Raw genomic sequence first — 24366 nt, forward strand, 5'->3', positions numbered from 1 at the left:
ACAAGCAGTTTTAAGGGTTACTTAAGGCAACTACCATTTTTTACTTCCCTCGACACTGTTTCTATTCATTTTGGAGGCCTGTATACCCTACACCATACTGGTGTAAACACCAAAGGATAAAACCCTGGCAGTTTAATGTTTATTGCCTAATATTTTTAATATACTCAGTGGTTATGGTGAATGTGTCTACTCACGACTGAGGACAGATTAGACTTCAGAGAAGTTTTCTCAATATAAGTACTAATTTGGTGGGGTTTTTTGTTATAGTTAAATTTAAAGGCTCTGTGATATTCTTTTCATGTACTTCAGTTTTGCTTGAACCAAACCTGACATCATGCTGCCTGATTATTTTTTTTCAATAAAAGTAGCAAGAGATGGAACATTGTAACATAACGAGTGAAAGTTAACAAGTGAGCATTTTTCATTTAAAGAAAGGAATGCATTTATCTAGACATTCTCTGATTGACTCACAGTACCCAGTTTCTTTTTTCCTACATGAATAGCCATAGGGAGGCTACAGCCAGAGGTTGACAACTAAGTTAAAATGGGACAAAATATTAACTCAAGTGGAATCACACGGAATAGTTTTTCCAGCCTCTAATCATTGTAAAGACAGAGGATATCAGTGCCACCAATGTTGTCCTTCTAAAGACACCCCCTACCACTACCACTATTACTCCATTTAAAATAAATTTGTTTTTATGCCAAAAAAAGAGAAAAGAATGTGATGTAGATGTGAACTAAGCATTTTAGCCACATTCACATAAACTTTTCAAAATATTCTGACTGCTATAATTAATTTATGCATGTATTTTCAAAGACAAAATTATTTAATAGCATTGCTTTGTTCAGTCACACAGGAGTTCACCATTCAAAAGGGAGTTTTTTGGTTATGATACTTGTATTTAAAGTTTTAACATTTTAATAAAACATTTCATCAAGAAAAAATCATGAATTCAGAGAATTAGATGTTATGGTAAAATATATCACCTTCCTTCAACAGAAAAATAATATATCTGTAATAGAAAAGAACAAATCTCACTTCATATTGGATCTGTTCCTGTGATTTTAATGCTGTGCTCTGTTTCCTGGGCTCCGTCACGCTAGTTCTGCACCTTTTGTAAAAGGATGTTGCCTGGAGCCTGAAATAGACAGGAGAGCCCATCCTCAAGGCTCTGACCTTTAAGGGTGTAACAGTTTTCCATTCATATAAAGGTAACAAGTTGCGGAATAGAAAATAACGTTTGTTTTGTTGAAGGTACACCATAATCTGACCCAGATGGACAGCTGCAAGAACAAAGAATTCCTACACCAAGAAGTTTGCCACAACCAACCACATCCCCTCCTTTTTTCAGTATAAAAGGAGCCTGGATTCTGACTGGGGGAAGATGGTTCTCCAGGACATTAGTCTGCCATCTTCTCAGTCTGCTGGCTTTCCAAATAAAGTCACTATTCCTTGCCCTAACACCTCGTCTCCTGATTCACTGGCCTTTCACGTGGCAAGCAGAATGAGTTTGGACTTGGTAACATACCCACTTAAAGATAGAAAGAATTAGAAATCTTGTACACATTATTGTTTTATATACATGTTTTGTGAGAATTGATTAATGATTTATCTGCTGTTTCAGAATGTTATAGTCTAATCAATTGAATAAATGTATAAAACAGATCCTGCAATGCACACATGAGATTCATTTAAGAAATTACCTCAGGTCTCAGGATAAGCCCTGCCTCCCTCTTGTGAAACATCATACTGTATCGTAACTTCTGATGTATTTCCTCATTCATCATAATTGTTATTTGAGTCTGTTTTTACTACTAAACAAAGAAACCCAAGCAATCTAGGTAGCCATTATCATTCACTCATTCAGGGTAAACTAAGTTTGATTTACCATTTCTAGCAAAATCCCAAATCATATATGACAAAGGGGAAAAGTACATAGAAAAGTGCTATGAATACATCACAGCTCTCTCCTAAGCAGAATACTGGGTCCCGTAAATGGACGACCCTATGTTTTACAGAACACTTTGATGAGTTGGCATGAGGACCTCTGAGGGAAGAAGCAAGAGCTATCTTACTTTGCATAATAAAACTCAGGAGGCAGATCTGCAATGTAGAGTGTTTCTAATTACATGTCATTATTGCTCCATTGATTTCTTCAGGAAAAAATGCCACAGAGCAAATCTAGTTAGAGGTTTTATTAACTTGTAGAACTTGGGAGTCTACTAATATAACTGTGCAAAACTTTTCCTTTTTTAAAATAATGAAATCCTTGTGTTTCAAATATACATTGCGTTTAAACCCAACCTTATTTCCCATATGACAAAAACATTGCAGTTAATACAGGATACTCATCTAAGGGAATGTTCTTTCAAAAGAGGTTCATCCACTTGGGGTGTAATAGAAAAGAACAAATATGACTCCATATTGGATCTGTCCTTTAGCTCCAACCCTGTGCTCTGTTTCCTGGGCTCAGTCATGCTGATTCTGCACCTTTTGTAAAAAAGAATGTTGCCTAGACCCTGAAATGTACAGGATAGTCCACTCTCAAAGCTCTGACCTTTAAGGGTGCAACACTTTTCCATTCATAGAGATAAAAAGTTGCAGGACAGAAAATAACATATGTCCTGTTGGAGGTTTCCAGGAATATCATGACCTGACCGATGTAGACAGCTGCAAGAACAAAGGATTCTGACACCAAGAAGTTTGCCACAAGCAACCACACCCCCTCCCCTTTTCAATATAAAGGGAGCCTGAATTCTGACAGGGGGAAGATGGTTCTCCAGGACATTAGTCCCCCATCTTCTTGGTGTGCTGGCTTTCTAAATGAAGTTGTTATTCCTTGCTCCAACACCTCACCTCCCAACTTATTAGCCTGTCGTGTGGCGAGTAGAATGAGTTTTGACTCATTAACACAGGCAATAGGCCCTTTCTTTTCAAGATTGAGATGGAGATAGTTCATATGGGGTAGAGACCAAGTGGGGAAGCAGACACAGCTCTCTAACACAGGAAGCAGTGAAGATAAACCAAATACACACACACACACAACACTAGGCTGCAAGCACGCAGCGATATTATGTCTTAAGCATTTTACACTCCCTGTGTGGGCTGTACTAATATGCTAAAGAAGGTTGAAAGTACAGCTTAAAAGCAAATCCAGTAACTGTAATGAAAGCAGAAGAATGGCATTACAAGTCAAAGCTCGAAGGGTATATTGCATTCACTTCTTTGAAATAAGATGAAGAAAATTGTGTTTATGTAGAAGAAACTTTGCACCCATGTAAGCATGCAGGAAGATTTGTCAGCAATGATTTACATATGTGTGTGCACATGTACTCGTAAAAGTATGTAATTTGCTTAATAAACAGTTTATGACTGGGCTTTTCTCTTTTTCAGATAGTGCCCTGGGCTCTGGGAATGTAATGACCCCGAGAGGTGGCAGATCCTGACAATCAGGAGTTTGTGTTTGTGTAGAGTGGACTGGGGAAAAAGAGGCTCAGAGACACTGGGAAAGGGAAGGTCACGGTTTCAGAATTTGCGTGTTTCCGACATTCACTATTTAAGAGAATAGAGAGAAAAAGTTCCAGCTCCTGGGATATTTGGAATCCCTTTTGTTTGTCAGTTTATTTGTCTTTGTGGGAGGAATTAGTATCTAAGAATGATGGGAGTAAATAAACAAGTTTCTTCTGATAGTACAGGGAACTATAGTCAACATCTTGTAGTGACCTATAATGAAAATGAATGCATGTATGTACATGTATGACTGAAACATTATGCCATACACCTGAAACTGACACAACACTGTAAACGGACTATACTTCAACTTAAAAAAAAATGGGAAAAAAAAGAATGAAGGGAGAAAAGAAACCCTGAACTACTCTGAATTGTGACTTTGCGAGATCTTTATCTAAGACCCATTTTTGGAAAGAATCTCAGTTGCTGCTTATCACTCTGAGAGCATAGTTTTCCTAAAAAGTCATGGAACAACTGATGTTTTCAATTTCCGATGTGCTTGGATTTCAATGCAACCAGGTAATTTTAGTGCTGAAACTATCTCTATGCACCTGGCCTGTCCATGAATCAAGTCACAAGTGCAGAGCTGTCTTGATATATGGCCAGCCATATATATAATTTGGCTTTAACAGATTTGATAAAATATGAGGGATGGTGACATACTTTACTTTAACTTTCACTTTCCCAGAATGTTTATTTTTCCCTTGGAGAAGCTTTAAGGAAACATATATCAAACCCAATCCCTTCTTAATCATTTTCTTGCTGTAATTTATAATGGAAAAGCAGTGCTCCAGACCTCTCTCCAGGCCAGCAGAACGATGCCTGCTACCTGCTATTTCATTTTTCTTTATTCCCTGCAGTGCAGACATTGCCATTGGTTGTATGGGGATCATGGCGGATCTGACCCTGGATAAGTCCTCAGTCCCCTATTGCTATATTTGATTGCCAGCACTCATTCGAATTTTGAGGGCTCTAAAAGAGTGCCTCCAGTTAACGTTGTCCTTTCCAGCCCACCCAAATTGAAGAATATTATTGAGGTCCACTTTCCACAGGATCCTGAATTATGCAATCTGAGATATTCATTGGAACTAATTTCATCTTGGGGTACGTGATGGGAGAGAGAGGAGTTTTCACAAGGAAACTACTAGAACATTATTTGCTGTTTGTTTCTTTGTTTTGGTTAGCAGGTCAAATGTAGAGGAAGACAAAAGTGTGGCGCCTGGCATTTTTCGAATGTTTATATAAGTACCAGTTGCCGTCAAGCTCTCCTCATCACTGGGATTTACAAATATACTTATTTATCTTATTGCTTATCATGTAATCATTGACTGAAATACACACACACACACACACACACGTCTAATGAACAACAATTAATTTTAAGACACTATGTAATCAATCGATCATCCATGAAGAAAAATAATCATAAAAATGTCAAATTCCCATCCGTTCCATTTTTGCCTCAAGAAATAGGAGCACTTTAGAGGTAGATGTCTAGGAAAATATAACCCAAAGAAATGGGAGAAGTGGTTTGAAATTCTAGGCAATAAGATCAAATGGTAGTGCTGGGGGCGTGATTTCAAGAGTAAGTAAGCCTTTCAAAGCATCTCTGATAGCAATAGTGTTACCTCAGTTGCTAAGTTTCCTTTCTACTTATAGAACTAGTCCTGGAGTAGACACGTACATCAGAAATAACTGCCTTCTTGCATTTACTGTAAGTGTCCTCTGTGCCAATTGACACTGGCAGACTTGAATGAAATGGGATTAAATCTGTTCCTAGTTGCACTTCAATCTGAGAGTGGACAAGAGATGGGAGAGGCGTGATTTGCAGGTGCTATGAGGGTCAGGCTGTAAATATGTCTTTTTTCATCATGTGTTTTAAATTTATCAAAGGTATTATTTTAGTCCGTGAAATTTTAAAGAATTTCTACGTAAAGCCTTAAATAGCCCAAATGTTAGCTGTGCCCTTGCAACCGAGGTAAAAACATCTTGCTGTTAATCCTTTTTCTTATCTTCCACCTGTTTTTTTCATGACAAGTCAAAAGCTCTAAAAGAGACTTCTGCTGATTTTTGCATTTCTGGTAGCTTTACTTGATGGCTTTCTTAGTATCTTGTACTAAACTTTATCAAATTCCCCTGCTCTGACCACATTGGCCCCCATGTAGTTCTTACTTTCGTCCGCTAACTCCCCAAAATAAATCCTTTTTGGAAGTATGACCTAAGATTTTTCAGGGACATCCAGTGGAAATGTTTCTTCACTCATTGGTTGTCATTCTGCCTCCTCATTAGTTCCTCTTCTTATTCTTTCAAGTATCCTCACCCCTCTAAATACTTACACAAAATAAAAAAAAAAAATGATAACATGATAAATTACTGGCAAATCTACTGTTTTTCATTTCTTATATGCAAATACTAGTGGCAGCTGTACTGTAAATTGTAATCTTTACACATATTATAAGAAATTGACATTTAATTACTGTCTTCAGAGTGGTTCCAAAAATAAAACAATAATTTATGTAAACATCTATTCTTTTAAAAATTTAGTTGCTTTGATGTTTAATCCAATCATTGAAACACAACTATTTTTTCTAAAAGAAAATTTATTTTTAAATTAGTATTTAATATCTGGCTACTTTAAAAAATTGATAACAAAATTATTAAATTCCCATGCATTAGCCATATCATTAAAAAATTAAGAGTAGTGGAACTATAATACTATTCAAATATATCTATTTACATGTAATGATATAATAACAGTTCTGTGAAATCAAATTTTTAGGAAAGTGAAACATTTTGCTTGACATCTGTAGAGCACTTTGATGAAAAAATAATAACATTTCATTTTTTATAATATTAATAGACATAATTGATTCTTCTGAGAATTACATACATATTTTCATTTTTTACAGTCTCTTTTCATTTTACCTATCTGGATATTTTGTACATAGAATAAGACATAATTCCAAATTTAAATTCTTCATATAAGAAATTAATATTTCTCATGTCATTACAAAACACGGTCCTTTTGTACTGCATAATCTCTTCAACTTTAGAACTATGATTCATGGTTTGTTAATCACTTATTGAAATTTAAGGTTTTTAAAGAAAATTCTCTATGAACTGCCAGTCTGAAAAATGAGTGTCTACCTAATACACATTGCCAGTTAACTGAAATGCCTGATGAATTACTAATGTGAAACACACATCATTTATTAAATATTCAACAGAACTATTTTTGTAAAAAATAACAGAATGTAAGATATAAAATGTTTTATTCTTACTTAAAAGCAAATAAGCATATAATTTTAGAGTGATTGAGATCAATGTACTTCAATAAACATCAGAAAATCGTTTGTGTTATTACATCAATTTCAAGTACTTTATACTTTTTCTAAATATTTGGGGGATGAATTCACCAACTCACACTCTGGTGTATTAAAAGTATCCATTACGTGTTTTAATAGCCTTTTAAAAATAAAGGTTTAGTCAATCAGCGTTTAGTCAATCCCTTTCAGAAGTGCAGGAACTAATGGGGAGACAGGAGTGTAATACACTCTCTCATCTTCCAGGAAGAGTAGTTTAGTGAAACTAAATTGTATTCACAACAGGGGTTCACACACGCAATTTTTAAAGAATAGTTGCCTGCTGGTCTGGGGTTTTTCTGCACAAGCAATCAAATTCAAGAATGAGGAAGGAAAGGACGCAAACTTGCTTCATTGGCCAGAACTCAGCAGTTTGGAGACCATTCTGATTTAGCGCAAACATTGGTGGCACTGGTGTGGCTGAGCCTAGATGTGTACCCAGCCTAGGGCTCAGGTTATTTTCAGATTTCTATAGAGAAGGAGTGATAAGCAAAACCCACAGAAGGGATTTTTCACTAAGAAGCTCTTACCCTCTAGTATAAAATAGAAAATGGTGTGTGGCCTGGGCTGTGTCACTCAGGATGGGATGGAATTCAGCTGAGTTGTGAGAATGAGTAAGTGGGCCCTCATTCTCAGGCAGTTTTTAAATGAAAATTAGTCTCCTGAAATTCAAATTCATCAGGCCACTGTAAAAGGCACCTGCCGTTAGGCTCTGAAGAAGTTTTAAAGTGCTGAGAATTTCAAACGGTCTTAAAAAGTGAACAACATTCCCAATTTTGTGAAGATGGATGCTTTTTTTTTTAAGCTACAAGTTTATCTTTTAATACAGATTTAGGAAGTAATTTTGTTTCTCTTAAAGTCTTTAGTTTCCATTTACCTCACAGAGTAAACAAACCTGAGAATTATAGACCAAAAAAAAAAAAAAAAAAAGGAGAAAAAGATGAGAAGAAATCAAGCAGAGAAAAATAAAGACTTTCAGCAAAACTACTGCTAATCTCAGGGAAGCTCTTGTTCCAATGTAGATTATGAGTAATCTGGACACAGCTGTTACGGGCAACTTAACATTCAAACACTATATGATTCCTATCCCTAGAAAGAAATGAAGTCAGCTGGCTGAGATCACAAGAGCCAAAGGAAAAGAGTGTTGCTGGGACATTAAGGCTTAGATCTGTCTGATAGGAGACATAAGTCCTTCTTACTGCAGTTTACAGCTTTCACACCATTCCCTATACTTAATGCCCAACTCACTGCATGTCCCACACTATGTAAGATGCTGAGAAATCAGGTGCATAAGAAATAGTCTTGGTGAGAATGTAGTTTGGTGTAGCCATTATGGAAAACAGCATGGAGATTCCTTAAAAAAATTAAAAATAGACTTACCATGTGATTCAGCAATCCCACTCCTGGGCATATATCTGGAGGGAACTCTAATTTGAAAAGACACATGCACCCCAATGTTCATAGCAGCACTATTTACAATAGCCAAGACATGGAAACAACCTAAATGTCCATTGACAGATGACTGGATAAAGAAGTTGTATTTACACCATGGAATACTACTCAGCCATAAAAAAGAATAAAATCATGCCATTTGCAGCAATATGGATGGATGTGGAGATCATCATTCTAAGTGAAGTAAGCCAGAAAGAGAAAGAAAAATACCATATGATATCACTTACAGGTGGACTCTTAAAAAAAAAAAGAGAGACACAAATGTACTTATTCACAAAACAGAAACAGATTCACAGACAGAGAGAGCAAACTTATGATTACTAGGGGGAAATGGGGTGGGACAGGATAAATCAAGAGTTTGATATTGGTAGATACTAACTACTATATATAAAATAGACACACAACAAGTTTCTTCCATATAGCACAGGGAACTATATTCAATATCTTTTAGTAACCTATACTGAAAAAGAATATGAAAGGGAGTAGATGTATGTATATGTCTGACTGAAACATTATGCTGTACACTAGAAATTGACACAACATTGTAAACTGACTATACTTCAATTAAAAAAAAAAGAAATACAGTCTTCATTCAATACTACTAGTCTGGTTTAGGAAAGAGTGTAACAGTTCCTTCTTTCTTTATTTCCATTCCTATGAGAAACATGAATTAAGTGCCTACCAGTCTAGAGTCACTAAGGATATAAAATCCTGACACCTGTCTAGACATTTTTCAGACATGGGAAATATAAATTATTTGAAATGGCCATCTGAAAGAAAAGCAGATTAGTGTGATGGGGGATCAGAGGAAGAAGACTTATATTAATTAAACATATATTATGCATCAGATCTTCTGCCTGGCCTGGACTATGTACCAAGCACAATAGTCAGAAAATAGTCTCAAATTTGGAAAAACGCAATTCATAGAAAAAGCAATCTCAGAACACATGCCACATTTGGGCAGAAAAACGTTCCATGAATTGGTAAGAGAAAAGACCACATCTACCCTCAGGTTCTCCTGATGTGTAATAAATCCTCATTATGTTAAAAACACTTTACATATTTAAACATCTATTTTTGGAAATGCATGCTACCTTCCATTCTTATTCTTCACTTTAGTAATAGGAAGAGTTGCTGTGAAACACAGTAGGAAGCATGATGATCATTCACATTCATTCCAAATGGGGCTCTGTATGCAGGTAGAATTGTGATAATTTAATTTTGTCTTCTCACAAGTATTGGCAAAACACTTGTGCATTTCACTATACACCTCTAGATGAAATCAAGATGTTTAAAAATATCCTCAAGCATACTTTTCAGTGTTTCTCATAAGTTATAGAAATAACTTAAATAAAACGTTGCCTTATATGTGTTCACATTATATGAATGTTCTTGTAATGATTAATAGCTCCAACTTCAGATATGTAGTAATCATTTTGACCCTAAAGAGATGTTAAGTTCTGAGAGTGTATCAGTTAAACATACAAACACAAAATGACTCATGGCACTCACTTTATTCAGACAAATTTAGACTCCTCTCCCTGATAGCTATTTTATCCTAATGACACAATATACTTGTAGGAGAAAAAAATACCCAGAACTATATACTATTAACCATATTAGTGTCATAGACACAGGAATTTGGACCCAAATAATTGAATTAATAGTGTATTTTTAAAAAATACACAAAGTTGACAATAGTATATCAGATACAATGATAGGGAATAGGAGAATGAGATAAATAAAAGCAAATGTTACATATCAAATTATCGATTAGTAATAATTTACCAACAACTTGAAAACAACAAAAGCATATTTATTCATCATAACACTCAATGCCAATGAAAGGACGTTTGATCCTCATCCAATTAGTATAAAAACATTATATATATTTTAGACACCATCTCAAGTGGGATAATTTTCAGTTCATATTCTTATTTCTTTGGTCTCTGAATGATTATAATGCTTGCAGTCAGAGCTAAATATTACTTTGATGCAAATGCTTTTCAAATATGCTGCATTTCCATTAAGTTCTACTTATTTTCCATAAAAACATGTAATAATTGTGACAGTATATCATGATTTTTAATCTCTTTATTGCTAAGCACATGATAGGCATTCTGAAAACAATAATAAATTGCTTGACAAATATATCAAACTCTTGGAAAGCATCTATTTGGGTGCACAAAGAACAGTTTAAATTTAATTGACCGTGAGCCGCAACTCTAATTTATGAATCTCCCTTTTTATTTTTCCAAGTTGAATTCTGCACTCTTTCAGAATTCTTACAACTCCAACTTTTATAAGAGATAATTTTCAGTTTAATTCAAGGGAAACAAATGTACACAAGAACCAAATAATGGTTCATATAACATATCTGAAGCAGTTCCCCTCATCAAAATTTACTTGAAAAAGAGAATAAAATACTAGTTTGTTTCAGATTCACTAATATTGCTAAGCACTGCTTTACATTGTTTCGAATACATTATCAAAACACATAGTATCAGAAATTGTCAATATACAAATTCTCCCCCTTTTCATCACTTAAAGCACTTCTGCAGAACCTTCAGAGTGATATCATTGGAAGTTATCACTTTTTTACTTTTTTGTAAATACTTAAAGATAAAACATGCCAACATGTTTTCTGAGGGTACAGACCTCAAACATTTTTTTAATTGATGTATATATGATTTACAACATTGTGCTAGTTTTTGGTGTAAAGCATAATGTTTCAGTTATACAAATATATGTTTTTTCATATTTTTTCATTATAGTTATTACAAGATATCGAATATAGTTCCCTGTGCTATATAGTAGGTCCTTGTTGCTTATCTATTTTATGTACAGTACTGTGTATCTGCTAATCCCAAACTCCTAATTTATCCTTACCCCCACTTTCCCCTTTGGTAACCATAAGTTTGTTTTCTACATCTGTGAGTCTGTGTTTTGTAAATAACTTCATTTGCATCATTTTTTTCAGATTCCACATATATGTGATATCATATAATATTTGTCTTTCTCTTTCTGACTTACTTCACTTAATATGATAATCTCTAGGTCTATCCATGTTGCTGCAAATGGCATTGTTTCATTCTTTTTAATGGCTGAGTAATATTCCATTGTGTATATATGTGTGCATGTGTGTATCACATCTTATTTATCCAATCATCTGTCATGAACATTTATAGACCTCAAACATTTCAACTTTCCATACTCACTAATACAGTGTTATATTCATTCCTATATGGGCAAAAACGATACAAGAATGCTATTACAATACATTGAATAGGTGGTGATGAGAGTGGCTCTCCTCTCTGGGAGGAACTCAGGCCAAGTTCAAATGTCAGCATTTTGCAAAATCCTAATAAGAATATCTTAATGATAATTGGCAAAAATATGAACTGTAACATCGATTTAAAAATGCAACCATATCTTTGTAAATTCACTTCTCTATTACACAGAAAAGGAAGTACATCACACAAAATTCATCATCATATTGATAAATGAATGTCCATCAGGCAGATGAGACAAAGCTAAATCATGTGCAATGATGTGTCTATTTGTTAGGTAACTGAATTTTTCTTTTGGTGATTTCCCATGGCTTTCTATCAGAAGTAGAGAGAAACCAAAACATGGATACAAGGAGTGGGTATAGCTCAGTGGTGGAGCATGTGCCTAGTATGCATGAGTTCCTGGGTTCAATCTCCAGTACCTCCGTTAAAAAAAACTGATAATAAATAAACCGAATTACCTCCCTCCAGAAAAATCTTAAGTAAATAATTTTTTTTATTGAAAAAAAAAGTGGGTACTCATCTTAGCACTTACCTCATGTGGGTGACGACAAGTGTGGGGCTGGGGATGTAAAAGTCGTCCACGCAGTCAAAGTGCTTTCCCACCGGCTGGGTGTGGATGGTGTGGTGAGGGGTGTTCCCGCTGGCCAGGGTTATGACCTACACGGAACAGCACATTTAGACCTGGCAAACCATGCCCTCCATAGCATCAGATGTGAAGTAAATCTTTGGCAGTTGTCTGCCTAGACTCTTTATTCCCACCCTCAAATTAGTATATTATCAAGCAATTTGGAATTCTGTAATCGGTTGCTTATTTTCAAGGTAGAAGCTGCTGCTGCTATAGAGAAAAAAATTGAAAAAGATTTGTCTGCTTAAAATATAAAACATGCATATAAGTAACTTATGTATTCTAGAAATGTTATTGCTAAAATGAGAAAAATAAAAAGTGGACGTATGAGATAAATGAGATACTCACTTGCTTTCTTTTTCTTTCTTTCTTCTTCAGTTCCTTTCCTCCCTTCCTCCCTTCCCTCCTTCCCTCCTTCCTTCCTCTCTTCCTCCCTCCTTCTTTCCCTCCTTCCTTCCTCTCTTCCTTCCTTCCATCCTTCTTTCCTTCCTTCCTCCTTCCTTCCATCCGTCCTTCCTTCCCTCCTTCCTTCCTTCCTCCCATCCTCCCTTCCTCCCTCCATGGCTTTTTTGAGGAATAACTGATAAATAAAAACTTCCCCCTCCTATAAAAGATTTGGAAACATAGAACAGAGAACTAAAAAAAAATACCACATGAACTATTTTTGCTCTTAGAAATCTTAGAATAGAACACCATATTTTGAACCTTTTTTTTCCTTTTACATATAGAAAATAACAGATTTAAGTGAGTTTTAATCAGAGAGGTTTCTTCTAACTATTCATCATTAATTGGTCTTGGAAACTCTCATAGTTCATTAAAGAAAAGATCACCACTTTTGAGCTCCTTTATTCCTTATACACCATTGCACACCAAATTCTATCAGCTCCTCCTCCTGATTTCTCACACCTCCACCTTTGCTCTGTTGCCCTTGTTGCAAAGCCATTGCTCTGGATTTTGCCTTTTGAAGCACTCTCCTGCCTTTATTTTTCCATTTTAAATCATTTCTACATATTATCACAAAATTAAACTTCCTAAACTAGTGACTGCCTAAATTAAGTAGCATTTCCTCCCCCAAAACTGAATGTTTTCCTTAGGTTTTTAAGACAGAAGCAAATAGCATTTTTATTTTTAGGGTTTTTTTTCCCAAAAAGGTTAATTTTTCTTCATTCAAATGCGTATAATTTCGTGAGTTCCATTGGAAATTTTGCCAACTTCAAGAAAATGGATTATTACAACCATCAGGATAGACGCAGTTACGTGACAGTCAAAAAAAATAAATAAATGAAACAGAAACAAATCTTTACATCTTAGTGGCTTAGAATACAAAGATTTTGTTTCATACCTGTTGCTTCCCCAGAGGGCTCTGGCAGGATATCTACTGTTCCTAGTATTTTCATTCCATTTCCCATGAGGAAGGAGCAGCTCATGAGGGAGGATCTTTGAATGTTTCCACTCATGAAAGGCCTTATTTGCCGGAACTAATCATATGGCCCCACCCAACCAAAAAAGACCCCCATGTGCCCAGAGGGGGAGAGAACCAAATATGTGATGAAATTTTAAAGACACTATATCTATTTTATTAACGAGTTTCAGTGAGAAACCCCTCCCTGGTTTTTAGCCATTCATAATAATGCCTAAAAGACTTTAATAAAAATCAACAAGATTAATTCCAATGGAACTCTCCAAATTTTCTTCCCTTTGGATTGTATAGAAGTATATAATTCTCAAAATGCATGTACGTGTATTTGAAATTAATAATACTTAGACTAACAGAAGTAATAATAATAATAATAATAATAATAATAATAATAATAATAATAATAATAATATTTACTAAGAGCGTGCTATGTTTCAATATATGTCCTGAATAGTTTACAGGCATCACAGAATTTAATACTCAAACAAAGCTATAATATGTGTATTGTATCCCAAACTTACAATGCAAACTTGCACGATGCAAAAATATTTCACACCACTGAAGATTATCTGAACCTCTCTTCTGTGCTTGGCATAGTCCTAGGTTGTAAAAAGACAAAGCCACTTCCCCAGGGTAAGTCTGGGCTTTAATTCCTCATGGGTCAAGGTCCTTCTCACTGGTAGAATTGAGCAGGAAGTGGTGAATTGCCAGGTTCAGGACTGAACCCACTGACTTTAAGGACATAGGTTGATCTGTGATACACCTTAATCAACAGGGCCAGTCTGGCAACAACCTTGCTGGCCTCGCTCTGTGCCACACCTTCTGCAAACCCAGAGCCACCATCTGCCCCATCACCCCATCTCGCTGGGATTTACTTCCTGGCCACTAGCAGAGTGTGAAGATTTTACTCCAAGTTGTTTTCTGAGGATATTTTCTTCTCTAATTGTACATTTGCAAAAACACTACACAAAGATCATAAAACTGCAGATGACGGACTCATAAGTTTTAGCTTTTTACAGAATTTCTTAAATTTTCATAAGGCATAAATGTCCTCTAAAAATACCTAGGATAAATCTTTTTGAGAATTCGTCTGAGAACACTAGATGGAAAATCACTGTCTTCATCACCTAAAATTATGACAATTCATAGGGTTTTATGAGTTAATTGTAAATATCAGAGAAAATAAGATATACGGCTTTCCTAATTGACAAAGATGTATAGATTTAATAATATTCAACATGAAAGCACAAAAGAGGGCGTTTGGATCCTTGGTAAAATGCTTCTGCACCTTCAAGGGTCAGTGGGTACCATTATACATTCTACTGCATTAGGGCTAAACAGCTATCTCCTAGCCTGCACACCCTAGCATCAGTCTCTTTCCAGTAACTTCAATATTGTGGCACAGGGACACTCCAGCAAAAAAGAGAGCTTGCCCACATGTTCTGATTTGCTCAATTCAATTTCTCCAAAGGAAAGTCAGTTCCCTTTTTTCAAACAAAACTCAAATCCCATTTGTTAGGGAGATATTTCCTGATAATCCTCTTGGGAGACAATGACCCGTAACTATTCTGACATTTCTGCAGAGTCAGGTCTTTCTGAGCAGAAAGCATTGGCTAACTTGGTTAAAGGATGATGGGCCGAGCCAAAATGTCTCGGAAGCCTGAGATGGAGTATTGCTTCTGAGAGATTTAGAGGCTTAACTCATCTAAGCTGTTACTGATGTGCCAGCGCACTGACTACCCCTCCTCTCCCAGGAGAAGGTTTGCACACGTGCCAGAGTATCTGTCTTTCTTTCTCTCTCTCACACCAAAGGGAGGGACTTAAAACAACTTAGGGACATGGGATTCCAGTCTCCTTCTAGTCACTCACCACATCACCCTGTGTGGGTTGAGGATGGAAAATAAAAACTAGCACTTTCCATGAGTAAGACACAACCTGTTCTCTGATTCCGAGACCCAGTCACTTATCTGTCTGTCTGTCTATCTATCTCTCTGTCTTTATACATACAGAAATATGTACATACACTCTTTATCTAAATAAATCTTGTATATGTACTATTTTAAGAGCAATTCTCAATTCCTATATTTTATATTTTCAGATGTGAGACTAACCTTTCACTTCCACCTAGCAAATATTTTAAAAATTCACTGAATCTTATTAGCATATTTTTAAATTAGAACTTCAGAGAAAAAGAACCCATTTTAGATGGCTAGATAATATGTGGGGAATTTCTTAACACTGCTACAATGAGTCATTGTCAAAATGTATGCACACACATATATATACATATATATCTGTCAAGTCCTCATATAAACGATTTCAAATATAAGCAAATTCCACAGAAATGACAGCACATTTACCCCAATTAGAAATGAGCCTACACCCAGAGAGTAAAATAATGTGTGTTTGGAGGAAAATGGAGACCTGAGTTGAGATTCTGTCCAAATCTCCTGGTCTCTGTCTCACATGCCCCATCCAACAGGCACCATTTTAAAGAGAAATGGAAACAATAAAATTCTCATGAAAATCAGAAGGAAGTACAGAACTGTCAAAAGGTAAACTATAACTTTTTTTTTATTCCCAATGGCATGAGCTTTGTCATCATAGGTTATTATTTTTGCACATAAATCTAATGCTTGGTAAGTATGACCTAGAACATTTTCCAATCCAAAAAAAGGTACTTGAGTATTGACAATTTTTCCCCTTCTTTGCAGATCTAGATGTGTTTAAAATACATTTCTCAGATGGAAGAATATCATTGTCAAATGGTTATAAATATCCGTTAGGTATCTAAATGCTTAAAGACCACTATTTTCTCAAATATACTGAAGAGTACTTACCTGTAGTGTCGGAGAAGCCTTGTCCATGGTACCCCAGCTGAGCACCCAGACCTGATCGTGCGATTTGTCATAGTGTAATTTCACTGGGACGGGGTCTGTGCTTACTGCCTGCAATAAACAGGAGTTGAAAAAGTTTTCAGACTGAAATGCTAGTCTGAAACTGGGCTAGAAATTATGGAAGACTCCAAGCTTTTGGATATCAGATTAAACATTTCTGTTGTCAATTATCTAATTTTCTAAACCCTTATTTAATGAATTTGGAAACATGATACTTGACTCAAACATGTTTTTGCACCCTTTTATATAGTCATATTCATTCATTACTCATGCAAATTGTGTTTGATGGAGAAGCTATTTAGAAACTCGAGATATAAGTGATTAATATGTGTATTTTAATTTTTGAATACAGGTGATAACTATGTTTACCCTATTAGATTTTTCTATCCCACAGCTGGTTATTGGATTTAGCCATCTATAATGCTAAAACACCAACAATCTGATCTACGGTTGTAACTATCATAACAGATTACCTAATTTAGTTTCCTTAATGAGAAATCTAAAACAATAGAAAAAGGAAAAGCATTTTTTTGTACCATACTTGAGATGGTAAATGAGTTTTCCTGCTAACATTTATCATATTTAGCATTTACTGAAAACAAAACTTCCAGAAAACAAATTGCTGCCGGTAAGTTATTTCACTCACCTTAATTCCAAGCTATTTATATTACAAGTGAACACCTTTTTGAAGTAATTTCCTGTAATAGTTACATATTTTCTAATTTTATAACATAAAACAAGTTGTATTCAATAAAAGAACCCTTATGCAATAGTAAAGGCATTTCATCCCCAAGTTCTAGTGAATATATTTATAGAATTTCTCAAATCTTAGTTCATGATGTAACCCTCTTCACAGTGGGTTGAACACACAGATTCATATTTTATCTAACATGTTAGCAATGTAGTCTTACTAAAGTATTTCTTTTCTAAAACCTTGTCCTATATTTTATCTATTTAAAATTCTCAATATTCTTGGATTAGAAGTAGTTATTGCATTTCTGAACAGACCTTTTTAAATACTTCTGTATGCATGACCTTACCCCTTTCTTTCTGTCTAACAGAGCCATGATGTTGTTTTGGGTTCAGGTGGGTAGCAATGTTCTCGGGGAAGGTAGCCCACTGGGCTAGCAGCACAGGTTTAAACCAATGACTGATCTCATTCCCCTTTGACAAGGGCTAAGTGTCCCAACATCTCTAGAGGTTAGAGGTGGTCACATGGCTTATCCTAGTTTACACATTGTAAAGATGAAGATGATGGATGAATTGTGAGAGTGATACGAATTCCCATCAAAATAGACAGGTGGAGACTTCCTTGTACCATCCTTTCCCTTTCTTCCTGCCTTAGATGCTGCCATATGAAGACACTAAGGCTCAAATTCCAAAGCCATTTTGAGATCATGAAACAATAAGCTTAAGAAGGAAAAGGCAACAATTTGAGGATTCAGCAGGAGAAAAATGAAAGGAGACTGAATTTTTCAGTAACAGCCTTGAGATGCTGCATGAACCTAGAATAACTATCCTGAGATTGGATGTTATTGGCGATAATTAAATGGTTCTATTGCTTGAGGAAAATTTAGTCTGGTATTTGGTTAATGGTACTCAGAGGAATGCCAGGTGTTTCATTTCCAGTCTTCATGTACTGATCAATAATTTCAATGGGTATATAGTGAAAGAATCATCATTAACCATTACACTAATAACAAAGCAATAAGATTCTTTTGATTTTTTATATTTTCCCCTTTTATGTTAAACTCGATCTGTGTATGCTTATAATAGTCACCCAATTTTGCATACAACTTAAAATGGAATATAATCTTTAGGCTTTTAAATGTTAAAATAGTTCAATAGGACAACAAAAGTGACAATAACAAAGACATTGTTATCCAATTGGTAGGAAACCATTAAAAAAAGAACAAAGATCCTTAGATAACTTTAAATAGTAAAGAACCATTTTTTTATATTTTATTTTGTTTTTTTTACATTTTTTATTGAGTTATAGTCATTTTACAATGTTGTGTCAAATTGAGAACCATTTGAATAAAAATTTTTGGCTGGCCAGCTCTCATAAGGTTCTTTCCTTTCTACGAGACTCTTCCATAAATATTATCTTATGGGCATACCACAATCTCTAGGTTCTGTTAATAGCCACATAAAATGGGATAAGACACCTGAGACCGTGTCTTACCAGTCACCAGCCAGCCAGTGGTCAGTGGGCCTGGGATCTGAGTCTGTGATCCTGCCCAGAGTGGGAACTTCTCTACCTACCAAAGACCATCCCTGCTCACTGAGAGTTTCATTCCTGACAGTGTGTGGATGTGTTGCCCTCCTATATATGCCTTGTGGATGAGAAACAGTCTTTTGCTTTTATTCTTGTTTTTTTCTCTTTTGGAAGGTGAAAAGAAACCCAAGGGGCTCAACGATATGGAGCAGCATTTGTGTAGGGAGCACAACTGCAGTGGAAAACCACTGACAGGCACTATACCCCATGTTTATGAGCAAGTGTTTTTATTGTAGGTGATTAGGTTCTTGTCACAGAAATAATTCAGAGACAAGACACAGAAGTTAAGAAAGTAAAGTGAGGATTTATTAAGGGATGGGTAGTGCACTCTCAAGGGGAGAGCGGGCAGACTCAGGTGAGCAGCTGCCCTGAGCTTCTTTGGCAAGTTGGTTACACAGGGTGTAAAATGAATGGGCAGAATATTCCTTGGGGAGGGAAGGGCTTGGGGTAGTAGTCCCTGATTTTCATATTTTCATCCCAGCTCCACCTTCCCAAGGGGAGGAGGGATTTTTTTTGCCCTTATTTGGTCTGGATCGGAGGTGTCATGGTGTTAGTGCTGGATGGGTTCTTCTAATCTGCAAGGATCATTTTATTGTAATGAGGGCATAATGAGCAAAAGGTTACTTTTGGACACTGGAGATTCCTACCTTTTCCAGTGTTTCTTTGTTGGCCTCCAGGGCACTTGTCACTCCAAAATGTGTGACTTCAAATCAGCGTCTTCACTTAAATTTTAACAATAACAATAACAGTAATAATAATAATATTATTGGAAGTTACTAACCTTTCCTGTGGCTCCATAATAAAATGGAGACTGTAATAACACCTACTTCAAGGAGTCATTGTAAATATTAGATAAGGTAGTAAATGTAACAAATATAATGTGTTCAGAGTGTGCCTGGTGCCTGTTGAGCACCACGAAATACCACTATAACTACTGCTAGAGAAATTAACTGAACTAGAGGTATAGTCATGACACAGCACCAGAGCGTTTTAGAGACGCACTGCTCTCATTGAGCAAATGAAGAAACTGAGAACTGGGAGAGGTTATTTACTGTAATAAACAGAGTCTGTGTCCTGGAAGAGTTTGCAGGTGAGAGGGTGAAAGAACTTAAAAGAATTTAAAACGCGTGTCGTGAAATAAAAACAAGGAGCAGATCCCATGGGAGCTCAGAGGATGAGCAGGGTGGATGAGGAGGAGGTGATGCTTCAATTAAGCCTTCAAGGATGAACCTTGTTTTATAAGTGGTGAGACAGAGACAATTTTTAAAAGTTCACTTATGAGAGAGGGTATGTCCCAGGAAGCGTCAGAAGGCAGTTCCTAATTAATCTTCTTTAAATAAATTAAGAGATATGTTTTTGAAGGAACAAAACATCAATTTTCAAAACAACTTCAGAATTTAAAAAAATGTTCGTCTCCAAAATTTGTGAACATGTTGTGTTTCAGCATTTCAAAGGTTTGGTATTAAATTCAGTTTATTTTGGTGTTTGGTTCTAAAAGCTCACCAGAACGGAAAAAGACATGCAGATAAAAATGAAGAAAAGTCCTTTTGACATACTTTACTGGGAAAAGGTTTAACTCTTAGGAAAAAATCTATTTATAAGTTTTCGAGCATGTGGATAGAACACATTTTACACAGAGAATGTTTCCATGGTTTTCAGCAATATCATACAGCAAGGACAAAAATCTTTCCAAACAACTGTCTTCAGGATCATCTTGGCTGTAACCAATTTTCAGTCAAAAAAAAATGTTTTCCTCTTGAAATTGTCAACTTTTGAAAGGGTGAAATTCCAGGTGTTGGATGTTATGAAATATCTGAAATTCCACTTTGGAAAATAAGCGATCAGTAAATTTAGACTATCAGCTTTTGTAAAAGAGAAAGACACTATTTTTCTCTCACACACACACACACACACACAAATGCTTGTCACAATTAAGTCCTTAAGCTTAATGAAAAAAGAAGGTAAAGATTGTATTGCCAGTGACGGTCCTCTTCCTCCTATGCCTCACGTCCCACGTGACTGCATCCTTCTCAACACTGAGCTCTTTGTCGCTCCTGCCCCTCTGCCCCTACACACAGAGCCTCTGGAACCCCCTCTCATGCTTCCTACCTTTGAACCTTCTGCTCATCAACTTTCTCGACCGCTTTGTCAGAGCAATTTTTTTTCTTTTTTTCAGTAAGCATTAGACAGATCATGACAGCCATGTGCTCAAAACACTACAGTATCTTCTCATATCCCTCAGAGTAAAAGTCCAAAGTCCTTATAATGACCTGTCACTCCCCAGTCTGTTTTCTGAGACCCCCCCTCCTCTTATCCCCTGATGTCTCCAATCCAGATGCTCAAGCCTCCTTGCTGTTCTTCCAACACACCAACCACGCTTCTGCACTTGGAGAGCTTTCCCCTGGAACTAGGCATCTTCCACAGGTGCCCCAGCAGGTGCTTCCAGAATACCTAGGCTGAGAATCCACCTCCTGGGTGAGGCCAGTCTGAACATCCTGTTTCAAACTGTAACCAGCCCGCCCTTCATGCATTTCCCTTCATCCTCGTCTTCACCAATCCCACATGAACCGCTCTGTTTTACCCTTTCCAAGAGCACTGACCACTTTCCATATTGTGTAATTTACATATAACTTTTAGCTATTTTATTTTTCATTGTCTGTCTCCATCCAGTGGGTTCTAGGCTCCAAGCAGGCAGACCTTTCGTGTTTGTGTAGCTTGGCGATATAACCTATGCACTTAGAACAATACCTTGTAAATCATACACATCATTACATAGTTAATGACCCTCTAAATCGACTTAATTGGGAAGAACAAATCGCAAAATTGAACATGCCAAGATCATCGTTATTTTTTACAGTGAGAACAACTATACTTTGCGACAGGCTTATTATGAACAAAGTTTCTTTCCTAAATATTTTACAAATATAAATTATTTTTTTAATCTTCACTGAAGTCTTTGTTGACATATCCCATTTGTACAGATAAAAGTAAACAAAAGATGAAGGGAACCAAGTCCATCCCTCCCTCCTATAAAACTCCCACTTTCCTCTCAAGATACCCTCACCATCCAACAGAAAGGTGAATTCAGGCATCCAATACTGGTCCATATGTTAAATATTTATACAATGTACTATCATTCTTTTCTTAAGATAAAAAGGAATGTAAGGGATGTCCCAGGATTCCCTTCCTACAACTGGTCATCTTTCACTTTCCTTGTGTTGCATACACTCCGTCTGGAGACCAGTGGTGTGTATATATAGTTTGTTTCTGCAGCCACCAAGCATTTATCAGGAAAACTCATATAAGTCAAAAGACAATGTTCGAGACACAGGATTTGGAGAAAGCATTGCATATAAGCTTATTTTTCACCACAAAATTAACCACGTACACACAATGCTGATTTAGTACTTAGCATAAATTTGTTTGGACTACCAATATCATTTTGATAGAAAAATTGTTTTTAAACTTTGCCTTGAGAAGCCTATGGAAATGATTGGAAACCTCACCACAACAGGACAAAGGCAATCCGGTTTGATCTCTTGAATGATTCTGTGAGACGTTGTTTAAATAAAATGTTCTGATACCATAGGTTGGAAATTTCTCTCCCATCCCATAAACACTACAATTTTGTGTAAACAGTAGCATTTGCTTGGCCTGGTCATATTCAGATAATTAAGCCACAATCTTTCTTCCAAAGATTTATTGGTTTATTAAACATATTCAGAAATATCTTTCAAATAACCTAATTCTGTGTTGTTATAATTAATGATAGTGATCTACATATGCAGATCTTAGAATCCATATTTCTTATTTTCCCATGTAAGTACTATTTTCAGAGTTAATTTATCATGATGAATTAACTTATTCTGCTCCTCTGTAAAAATGTTTAAAATGTATTATATAAGGTAATAACAAAAAGTTACTTGTTTCAGTTTTATCCAGATATTGATATTTTTATTTAGCGTTTTAAAACATTGTTTAATAATTAATACAATGATCTACATATTCAGGTCCTAGAATCCATATTTCTTAATTTTATACGTAAGTACCATTTCAGAGTGTTATAGTATCACGATGAATTACTTCTTATCCAATCCCTTTGTAGAAATGTTTAAAATGGACTATATAATGTAATAACAAAAAGTGTTTATTTGCTGTAGCTTTATAAAGATATTGATAATTTTTTCTTTAATAGTTAAAAATATTGTTTAGGGATACAATTTAGTTATATTATGAGATTCTTTTTGCCTTTTGTAGATCTATAAACCTCAACTCATAATCCCAACACACCTAGTGTGATACAGATTTATCAGTATTTCTTAAGGGTGGGTGCACCAATTACAAATAACTTTAAACTGGTGCTCCACTGGTCATGGACCAGTTGTATCAGCTTCTAGAAAGATGGCTAATTTTGTAAGGAGGAAGTACAGAGAATAGCGACAAAGATGCACGGAACTGGAAGGGCAGCTTTGACGGGAAGAAACAGTGAAGCACATCTTGTTTATCAGTCTGACAAGGAGAGTACCAGCTGGCTAATTAAGTGAACCTAATTTAAACTAATGATGTGGATTCTCAGGATAATGTGTAAACTGCTAGAGGAGACCGCGGGTGACACTTAAGAATACCCGGGGTGATACAATAAGCCACTTGTGCATCCAAGCCGAACCTGATTTTGCTCTACAGAAAATAAATGAGGTCAGCTGTTTACCAGGTAGTCTTTTACACGGCAAAACATCACCTGCATGTCATTCTTACCAAAGTTGTTAATGGCCAGAAGAGCAGTAAGCCTTTGATGTTTAAAGCAACGCCAAGGTTATAGATTACATTAAAAAATCAAGACCTTTTATTTTTAAGCGGCAGATAAAAATGATATTAATGTATCCACTTAAAACAAAGATGCCCCAGTGGTAAAAATTTATCATGTTTGTAGAACCTTATGTGGTCAAAAAAATATCTGTCAGTTTAATAATAAAATATAACAGTGTTGCTCAAGTTTTTGAAATGTTTAATCCTAAAATTACACGTTTAATACCAATTCACACTGTCAAATACATGGAAAAGAAAAAGTCAGAAATTTGATTTCTTAGATAAGGTCGGTATAAAACAGTAGGGATCTAGTTCAATCGGATTTGAAAGATTAAATTTAAGTAAGTGCCGTGTTGTTTTTTTTTTTTTCTGTTTGTTTACTTTTTTTCTTTTTCAAAAATAAAGCAATTTGGTTTTGGACTTCACTGTTCCATCTCTATGTCCACCCTATAAAAATTCTACAGTCGTTTTTATCATGTTTGGGAGATGATTAAATTTTGAATATAATTACTATTCTTAGTTGCCACTGTTCAAATACTCAGGTTAGAAAAAGAAACAGAGATACAACACACCATAAGGAAGTAAAAGTTCATTGAGAAAAGAGGTCAAACTGAGAAAAGGTGTTTACTCTTTACAAAATTAAACTTTGCACTTTGCAGTTAACTTTGAGTATGCCCTGCCCTTGGGTATAAATAAAGCTTTAAATCACAAATAAAGCTTTT

The 24366-nt window shown here is 35.7% G+C and overlaps 1 protein-coding gene across 1 annotated transcript in view; it reads right to left on the reverse strand.

The window, feature by feature from the left end:
- FSTL5 (follistatin like 5) overlaps nucleotides 1-24366 on the reverse strand; it is a 667318-nt gene that overhangs the window by 40215 nt on the left and 602737 nt on the right. The window contains exons 14-15 of the mRNA XM_074376817.1: nucleotides 16504-16611; nucleotides 12154-12278 (exon numbers count right to left, since the gene is read on the reverse strand). Coding sequence (XP_074232918.1) covers nucleotides 12154-12278; nucleotides 16504-16611 — 233 coding nt within the window. The remainder of the gene's footprint in view (nucleotides 1-12153; nucleotides 12279-16503; nucleotides 16612-24366) is intronic.

The sequence above is a fragment of the Camelus bactrianus genome, chromosome 2 (genome assembly GCF_048773025.1).
Source record: "Camelus bactrianus isolate YW-2024 breed Bactrian camel chromosome 2, ASM4877302v1, whole genome shotgun sequence".
In the NCBI taxonomy this organism is placed as follows: Eukaryota; Metazoa; Chordata; class Mammalia; order Artiodactyla; family Camelidae; genus Camelus; species Camelus bactrianus.